The sequence below is a fragment of the Aricia agestis genome, chromosome Z, assembly GCF_905147365.1.
Source record: "Aricia agestis chromosome Z, ilAriAges1.1, whole genome shotgun sequence".
Taxonomy (NCBI): Eukaryota; Metazoa; Arthropoda; class Insecta; order Lepidoptera; family Lycaenidae; genus Aricia; species Aricia agestis.
Genome location: NC_056428.1, coordinates 34,591,133 through 34,601,309, shown reverse-complemented (window position 1 = coordinate 34,601,309; position 10,177 = coordinate 34,591,133). Strand labels below are relative to the sequence as shown.

The 10,177-nt window shown below is 35.1% G+C and overlaps 1 protein-coding gene across 2 annotated transcripts; it reads right to left on the bottom strand.

Annotated features, from left to right (window-relative positions):
* Positions 1 to 3,207: 3,207 nt before the first annotated feature.
* Positions 3,208 to 6,124, bottom strand: LOC121738901. Of its 2 annotated transcripts, none has more exons than XM_042131170.1 (3): positions 6,065 to 6,124; positions 4,913 to 5,175; positions 3,208 to 3,631 (listed from the first exon to the last, which is right to left on the bottom strand). In XM_042131170.1, the coding sequence occupies exons 1-3, from the start codon at positions 6,120 to 6,122 to the stop codon at positions 3,314 to 3,316; spliced, it is 639 nt and encodes a 212-aa protein (XP_041987104.1). In that variant the 5' UTR covers positions 6,123 to 6,124; the 3' UTR covers positions 3,208 to 3,313. The 2 variants fall into 2 exon arrangements, with proteins under 2 accessions (XP_041987104.1, XP_041987105.1); XM_042131171.1 differs by having other exon boundaries at positions 4,913 to 5,172.
* Positions 6,125 to 10,177: the final 4,053 nt, after the last annotated feature.

The window sequence follows — 10,177 nt, the reverse complement described above, 5'->3', positions numbered from 1 at the left end:
AAAAGTTACGTCCGTCTGTATAATAAAGTCTTCCACATATGCAGTTTTATATTTTGTTTCTCTTGTGCTCATTGGCGAGTCGCTATAATATGTAATTATAAAATAAAGAAAGCTATGGATACCTTCACTGAATGTTGATTTAAATTATAAAATAAGTTGAATGTGATCTGAAAACTTTTTACGATAGATATATTGCATAGCTATGCAATATTTTGCTTGGCTCCTTTTTATATTTCATGTTTTTGGTGGGATTAGTTTATACATTACTATATTAGAGATACCGTGTATTGTCGTTTACTTGATAATTTCTCCTAATTTGAAAGAAGTTTGTACATTTCTGAAGAACCCTGTTTAATTGCAGAGCAAAGGCATTTTTATAGAATACAAAATAATATTAAACACTAAATGGAAGCGAAATCAAACAATGGTACGGAACCCGCTGGTTGAAGGTAGGCGTTTCAGGTACTATGAGTTTGACGCATGCGCACTACCCCTTAAATTATTGAACCGACATGGAACCTCCAACCCCTGTATAGTTCCTGCAACACAATAATTATGCAAAATGTATTCTTATTGATAAATATATCATGCAATTATGTAACAATTAAATTTGTCTTGTTAAGTAAATTAATAAAATATATAAGTATAATTGACTGTAGCAAGGTATTGTACGTATTTGACACCCTTATATTTTCCGATAAAAAAAATGTTAAAATAAAGGGATCAAATTTATAAACTTTTCAAAAGAAATAAAATTAATGTACGCCTAAATTTTATTGTCTATAGAAAAATCATTCTAAAAACTGCATTATCATTTTCATCAGACACGAATTGTGTTTCAAAGGTATCACATTAATGCTAGCATATCGTGAATGCCAGGTTTAAGGCAATTTCATAAAATAACACTGCCTACTGAGGAACACGCATTGTCATTGACGGTTTTCAAGGCGCTCGTCAACGCTCGACGCACAATTAAAGAGTAATGTAAAGTAAATACTTGAAATTTATTGACGACTTGATCCGTGACAATCAATGTGGTGTGACCCAAGTCCGAATTTATACCTTAGCCCTCAAGGTTTAGGGTCGTATTTCAGTTGGGGCGATAGTCGCACTGTCACTACGCCGTCCCACGTATTCTGTAACTATCGTATACTGAATATAATAACAATTTCAACCACATGGTATTTGGTTTAGTGAAAAGGTGGAGTTTTACGCGCCTAATAAAAATATCAGATTCAGATAATAAAAGAGAATATAAATCGATAGAGCTAGACTAACTACTAACTAGAGACTACTTGTCCAAGTCATTAAAGCGATATTTTTAATAATAAATTAATAATGAAATGCCACTTATATTTGATGTCCAGAAATCTCAACATACGATGATATAATATTGAAAAAGCTGGTCCTAAGTATGAGATGGTTAACTCCAGCTAAAAGTTTCATTTCTCTACAAAATATACTTCGCAGGTAAGTATCTAGCATTTACAAAATTCACATGAAAAAGTTATATTTGAATAAATTATCATTTGCTTAATAAATTCAAGACTAGATAACGCAAAATTGTAATCCGAAAGCTATCGATTTCCTAAGTGGATTCCTTGAGGCGGTACAAAGTTCGGGTGATGTCCGCAGGCTACTCGGGACCACCGATATTATATTCCGCCCAACTTCACCCAGCGGTAAGGATTATACTCTTCAAGAAGATTAATATCATAAATAAAATGCATGGAATAATTACGAAGTTGCGGTTTCAGGATTTGGAAAACCATCGACAATTTTCTTGAGGTAAGTATACCTATTCTACGAATAATAAAAACTCGGTGTATTATATTCAAAGAATTCTATTTAAAATAGAAGTCTTTGATTATACATATTATGTAATTACTCGTAAATTCTTTGTTCTAAAACACTTATTATGTTAAGTAAGTAGAAAATTTCAGAATAAGTTGTACAGAACAAAAAAAACGACAATTTCGTTATGTGCGGTTTCTTACAGACACCAAAAAGAATAATAATTATAAATTGCAATAACTACCTATGTTGTTCCCCCTTGTGACAAAGCTATAAAATATACATTCTATATAATTCTTTCTGGAAACTAAAGTTAAGAATTGTTTTGATTAAATGTATTCCTAATAGGTTAGAGTTTTAACCCATCTTGGTGGGCTCTCACAGATGGGTCGCAACTCGCAAGCATGTGTCCTATTGTTAAACAATGCCAGTAAATTCGTCGTAACAGAAAAAACCCTCGCCGAGCTGCACCCATATGGCTTACAATAACAAATTCTTAACCAAAAGTAAACCAATGTATCCCCGCGTTCCGTTTTTAGTTGCCCTGTTATCGGTACGTACGAAAATGGCATATTTTAAAGCGAAGCACTCTCGTTTCCTATAGGCTTCGAGTCGGGGCTTAGTTAAACAAATAAATAGTTATCTCAATAAAGTGTTGTGTAGTGATAAAACTATTATTTATTTTTAGAACTTATGTTTTAAGTCGAGTTGTTTCAAGTAGTGATCGAAACGTATGTTTGGCCATATTTGGCCATTCATAATCAACAAAAACAATCGGCTATCGCTTATATATTATGTCTATTACAGACATATTGGTTAACACTTATTTACAGAAAATTTTAATAGAATAATTGTAGTAACTATTCGATTTCAATTATCCTATTCATTTTGTTATAATGTTAAGGGGCAAAGGAGCAAACGGGTCACATGATGGAGAGCATCTACCGTCGCCCATGGACACTCGCAACATCAGAAGAGTTGCAGATGTGTTGCCGGCCATTTAAAAGGAAATATGCTCTCTTCTTGAAGGTTTGCAGTTCGTATTGGTCCGGGAATACTGCTGGCGACAGTTCGTTCCAGAGTTTTATTGTGCGTGGCTGAAAGTCACTTGAAAAACGAAACGACAATACAAAAGAATAATAAGCTACTTATTACTATACCGAATATGCATATTATGCATATTCGTTATAGTAGATATTACGTTTTGGGTAAAAATTCGAGGTCCTTAACCTTGAAATGACATTAGCCACTTTGCTGTGTCTGTGGTACCGGAAACCGGTATGGTCAACAGACAGCCCTAGAGTTTTACTGTAACTGGATTTTCTCCGTATATAGTACGAATGAAGTCAATTCAAGTTATAAATCTTATTGTAATATTCACTTTCAACCATTTCTATATAAATATTACTCAATTATAGCTAACATAGAACTTTCAACATAAAGTACTGCGAAAGGTTAAGTATATTAACATAATAGGTACCCAAAAATAAAGAAAAAATCTTTGAGTTTGTAAATTAAATCACCAATCACCATGAGCGTCGTCCGAGTCGAAAGCCCCGCCATCGTTGTTGAGGAAATCTCTGGAAACTCTTTTTCTCGTAGACCCACTATTCCACCTTGGTCTTCGCGTTCTTCCTATCGGTGGCCCAAGTTCATCACCAGGGGAATAAGGTGGGGTAGCATTATGAGGTCCAACAGGAGAAGTGAGGTTCAGTCTCTTCATTCTCTTGTTATGCTCAACTTCGGCGTAATTGGAAACCTCAAAGTCCTGTATCATTTCAACGAAGTGACTAATCTCGATGGACAAGTGATTCATTTCGTCTAGATGTACCATTAACTGAAAATATATCATATCTGCAGAGGTATTTAAAACTTGCATAGGTTGTCAATGATTTCTTTATACAGGGTGTAACAAAACAAAGTGATAATACTTTAGAGTGTGTATATTCTTCTGCATAGTGTACACTGTGTAAGTAGCAGCGCGGAAAGAGTTACTTTTTTAAAATTTGTATTCAGGCATGACGCTAAAATACAAGTAACTCTTGCAGTGCTACTACTTTCGCAGGGAACTCTCTATATAAGGGATACATCAACAGTACACACCCTAAAAGTGCCTATGGAAAATTGGTTGAAAGAACATTGTCGATCGTGAGTCGTGACTTTGTGATGAGGGAGTTTTTCAATATTGGTGACATGTCCAAGTATGATCTGGTCCATTTGAACCATATATTTGCAACATCTGAGTTTGAGTTTGAGAGATCATTGCTGATCGTTTGTCAAAATCATTGGCAATTTAAATACATAGATATGACGGGACGACGTCCGTCGGGTCCGCTAGTTTTTAGGGTTCCGTACGAAAAGGGTGGAAAAGGTGAAAAAATTTATGAGACTTGGTTGTCTGTCCGTCTGTCTGTCTCCAGGCTGTCTCTCAAGTACCGCTATAGCTAGAGTTCTGAAAATTTCACAAATTGTGTAGGTATATTTGCTACCGCTATAACAGCAAATACAAAAAACAAAATAAAATTAGTACTTAAAGGGGGCTCCCATAAAACAAACGTGATTTCTTTGGCCTTTTTTGCTCGATATCAATAATAGCAACAGGTAGGCACTTGATATTTTCACAAAAGCCTTAATTATATTATGTCTACTTCAGTATTTAAGAATAATAATAAAATAATTTGGGTTCCGTATCCAAAGGGTGAAAACGGGACCCTATTCATGAGACTTCGTTGTCTCCAGGCTGTATCTCAAGAACCGCTTTAGCTAGAGTTCTAAAATTTTCACAGATTGTGTATATTGGTTGCCGCTATAACAACAAATAATAAAAACAAAATAAAATTAATATTTAAAGGGGGCTCCCATACAACAAACGTGATTTCTTTAGCCTTTTTTGCTATAGCAACATGTAGGCGCTTGATATTTTTACAAAGGCCTTACTTATATGTCTACTTCAATATTTAAGAATAATAATAAAATAAAAACATTAGGGGGGCTGCCATACAAAAAACACAAGATTTGGCCTATTTTTGCTCTATAACGGCACGGAACCTGTCCGACTCGCACTTGGCCGATTTTTTCTAAATTTAAATAAAAAATATTAAATTTAACTTTGACTTACCGTTTCATGAGGGTACTTGTCGTAGTTATTATGCGAAGTCAAATACAGGTGTACCATCCTGCCGTACCTCTTTCTGATGTCGTAGAAGTTCCCTCCAACCTCGTACCCAGCCATCTCCTGATAATTCTCCTTCAAATGGTCAACTCTCTTCACATTTCTAATAGATTCCATAACGAGTTCCTTGTCCATTAACATGAGTTTCTTCTTCATTCTCAAGTGTTTGTTTCCGTAATAGTAGGTTCCTATTTCTTGGAAATTATCTGCTAAATAATATTACAATCCAATCAGGCTTGTCCATACTGTGCTAATATTATGATTGAGAAAGTTGTGTGTCTGTCTATCTGCCTGTCTGTAATCTGTAACCTCTTCACGCCCAAACCGCTACTAACTACAAGAAACGTGATTTTTTTGGCCTTTTTTTGCGCGTAATCAATAATGGTAATAGCTAGGCACTTGAAATTTTCATACAATCCTTATTTATATTTGTGCTTTTAATAACTAATAATAAACTTAAAATAAAATAAATATTTAAGGGGCTCCCATACACAAAACACAATTTTTTGTCTACTTTCGCTCTATACTGGTAGGGAACCCTTCGTGAGCGAGTCCGACTCGCATTTGACCGATTTTTACTCTAAATGAACGCTATATCTGCATAATTTGAATCAATTTCTCTGATAGTACCTACATACAATATTATTAATTAGCAATCCACGGACATAGAGTTGCCAGGTTGCTAGACCGAAAAGCCGGACAAAGCAGGCACCTTGGCCGGACATTAGTACAAAAAAGCCGAAACCTTGCTATCCAGTGCTAAGAATCTAAACTTTTAATATAGCAATACATTCGGTAGCGTGTACAGATTTTCTGTTTTCTTAAAACAATTTAACAGCTCTACAATTTTACATCTCATTAGATTGACGGTGTTCGTCAATCGTCTAAAGTAGGACTTTTATATAAAGTTATAAATTCTAGGCGCTACAAAAGCCGGACTCCCTTTAATTTTGGCCGGACACAAGCGAAAAGCCTGACTGTGTCCGACTTTATCCGGACGCCTGGCAACCCTACCGGACAGCTACTCATTTACTTTTATTTCAGCTTTGTCGTAGTCGGTTAATGAAATAGTAACTAAAACATCAAAAACTTACTTACAAAGAAACAATACTAAAACATATTTTAAATGTAGCTTTTTGTTTAGATCTGAAAACATTGTTTGCTATCCACTGTAAGATTTTCAATAACGGTTATTACTCGATAAAATTGCTATAAACGAAACCATTATAATTTGCTTGAAATTACTCATTAAATCATGTAGGCCTAGTTGTACGGATAAGGGTAAAGTTAACTATGGATTGAATTTTATATTAACTCTCTCAAAAATACGAGGAACGAGAAAATAACACGACGAACCCATTACCCAGGTACAATGGCGCGGTAATTTCTTTGAAATATAAGTACAGGTAATTGTTTCGCGTATATAACATAGCATGTAAATTAAGTTGCATGTTAATGTATACGGCCCCTTCGGCATTAGAATATTGTGGCTAGGGGCTGTACTCGTCAGACCCGCCCCTTTACACCCTCCGTCCCTTTCCACCCTCAGTCTCTTTCCAGCACAAAGATATTGATTTAGCCTCGTGTACTCAGACCACAAAGCGTATCTTTTTGCATTGACTATCTTTATGTAAGAGACGTTTAAATGAAAATTTTATAGATAACTTTTATCAATACTTTTCTGTATTCGTTGATTCTACGACTGTGTTAAGTATAATAATAATTTTAATTTAGTTATTTTGCTACAAATAAGGACTACCACACCCGTCATTTGTAATAATTATTTAAAACTATAGTAATATTATTATGTAGCCACTTTCCAATTTATAAAATGAAATCGATCTACTTTCAGGTAGCTGCATAGCCTCCGCGAGCGATATATGAATCGTTGTTAGGAGTCATTGGACACACCAGCATAAAGTACCATCACCAATACAATGATATTCAATATTTTTTGGTGCAGAGTCCGTGATTAAGATCCACTTCCTGTAACAAATTCGCTTCTAAAATTTCCGTTCCGTCAAAAATCACGATTTCTAAGGAGTTCCGTCACCAAAAAAAATTGAGAACCACTGCTTTAGGGCTTACGTCAGCACAGTTGACTTCTCATACTGTCCGAAGTCGAGTACGTTTAAGAGTTTGAACATCAAAGTTCAAACTGAACCCTTTGAATATTGTGTCTGTGTACATGTGACATGTGTGTGAGGTAAATTGCATCAAGATCATCATTATTTCAGTTTGGCCTAAGCCCTAAAGTCTAATTGGATGGAAATTGAAAAAATCTATGAATATAAAATTTTAAAGCACCGTTTTCACAACTCTTAGCAGGAACTTAAAAGAATGTGAAACGTTTGCTTTTGATATAAGTAATATACGTGACGTAGCTAGTAGCTACCGCGTAGGTCGTGCCGCGTGCGTAGGCTTTTCTCTGCAATAGGTAGAGAGACTAGTAGACATTCGTCGACGTCACCATTTTCGTAGAAATACGTTTTTCCGCATATGTACCACAATAAAAATATAAAAAAATCCTATGTTGTATACCGGGACGAAAGTAAATAGGTAATACTCTTTTAACTAAGTATAATATTTAATTACTTAAACGAAAATTTTGACACGTCAAGCATACATTATCTTGCAAACACTTCATTAAAATTGAAGTTTAATCATCATTATAATATAATATTAAAATATGTCTCTGAGTACGGCCGTTGCTTAGGTCACAGATAACTAAAAAATTACCTACTTACTAAGTACCTAGGTACGTTACGTTTCGTTTTTTAACATTTCATAACGTTTAAAGGCTACCCTTTATCAGCGTCAAATTTACAGTTCCCACATTCTTCCCTTCGTCTTCAAATAACTCCTACTTAAAAGATAAAACACCAAAAAACACCATACTAACAAGTGATAAAAATACAAAAATAGTTACTGAAAGACTTGCAGGCTCTGCCACAGGGTTGAGTGTTGACCAAAAACACAGTAGATACTTAATATCTTTAGACCCAATTTCACCAACGACTGTTAAAGTTAACGATCGAATTAATATACATCTCTCGTTTCTCGTATAAATGAAAGAGAAGACATGACATTTTAACAAGCTGTTAATACTAACAGACGTTGGTGAAATTGGACCTTAATGTACAGAATCGGTCGATTACGTATTTTACTATTATTACAAATACAAATAACGCCTAGGTCTACGAATAATTTTATTATTCGTAGGCCTACGTACTGAAAAGATAAAACACCAAAAACATACTAACAAGTGACACTAAAACTTAATGATTCAATTTAAATTCATAAATTCAGCCAGCGATTTCCCGGCTAAAGTGCAATGGCTGTGTTCACGTGATATCTGTCCTTAAAGACCGCTCTGACATTTACATTTTAATTGGAGCCCGGGGCTGGCCCGGATAAATTCCAAATGGATTAATTGTGTTCGCCGGAACGTGAGTGGGGTGCTTTATTTTGTCAAATAGATAAGGTACTTAGCTGATGTACGATTACTTTAGTTCAGTGTCATCATTCTAATATGGATATTAATATTATAATTAAAGTTGCGTAGAAGACGGAAGTTTAAAATGCCTCTTGGAAATCGTTATAAAATAACTATACTTAAACTACTTAAAGTAAAGCTATGAGCGACCGCTGACTTACAATTTCAAGTTGGCCGACTATCGTAAAACTGAATTGCGTAGTATCACAAAATAGATAAAAGTACAAGTAGTAGTATCCCAATATAATTGGACAAATTGGAATCGCGGTTCTTATACGATTGGTTACAATTTAGTTGGATGCAATGTGCGAGCTCTCATTAAGTAGATATAGCTATTAATATACTATGCGATTTAGTTGGCCAACTTGAAATTATAAGTCCGCGGTCGCTCAAGGTAGAAAGTAGAAGGCAGCAGTATTATAAGACTGCATAATGCACTTAGAAAACTTCGATAGTGTGATGCAGTATTGTGGCGCTAATCGTAATTCGTGGGTACCACACTGTCTTTCTGTTACTTCTCGCGCCTATTAAACGGCCGAACCGAGTGAGGTGAAATTTAGCACGGAAATAATTTGGGAGACGGGACGGACATAGGATAGTTTTTTACGGAAAAATCTGGGATCCCGCGTGTGACATAGCAGGCGTAGAAATAGGAAGTCAAACGGAAATAAATAAAAGTAAAGTAAACACGATCCATCTTAGAATCTAAAACCTAGGTCACAGAATATAAATAATAGTACTCCGTACCTAGGTTCTATTTATTACAGGTACCAAGAAGTCCTAGAACCTAGGTCTAGGATATTTTCTTTATCGTCTAGGTGGCACATTGAAGGTCCGTTATCATATCAAGGTTTTTTGCTCGTGTGTTTTTATAGTATTATTCAGTATAATAATTAGACTTTTTATGCTCTTGTGGATATTTTGACCGAGTAACGCCTGCCTATTTTAAATATCTATCTATTAAGTAATAACACCCATCTACAAATATTGCTTGATCAATGATCATAGATATTAAGTAGATTAACTACATCGCGTTAAAATGAATGTTAAAGCGAGCGAAATTTTGCTGTAGCTGAGAAAACTTTTTGTCCCACACTGTCCAGTAATAAATCTATAACATCCGGCGCTGGCGACGCACTGTCTGTCGTACTTTCATTAGCGTATCTCCGAAACATGAAAAAACTAATGTCATTTCCAAACGATTTAGGAAACACGGTAGTTTCGACCTTAGTATGTTGATATAAACATTTTAGTTCGAGGACATAATTTATCGCTGAAGGCGGTAGCGTTTCAAATGTCACACATCATTAATAACACTCATCAGTGTTTTTTTGGTCAATAGCAGGAAAGCTACGGACAGACAAACGTGTTCATTTTATAAAGACAGGGATTAGATTAATAATATTCCGTTTTATTCAGTAGATATTAATATTCCTTTTTAGGGTTCCGTACCAAAAGGGTAAAAACGGGACCCTATTACTGAGACTTCGATGTCTGTCCGTCTGTCCGTCTGTCTCCAGGCTGTAACTAAAGAACGGTAATAGATTGTGTATATCTGTTGCCGCTATAACAACAAATACTTACTAAAAACAAAATAAAATTAATATTTAAAGAGGGCTACCATTCAACAAATGTGATTTTTTTGCTCCTTTTTTGCTCTATATCAATAATAGCAACAGGTAGGTACTTACTTGAATTTTTCATACAATACTTAG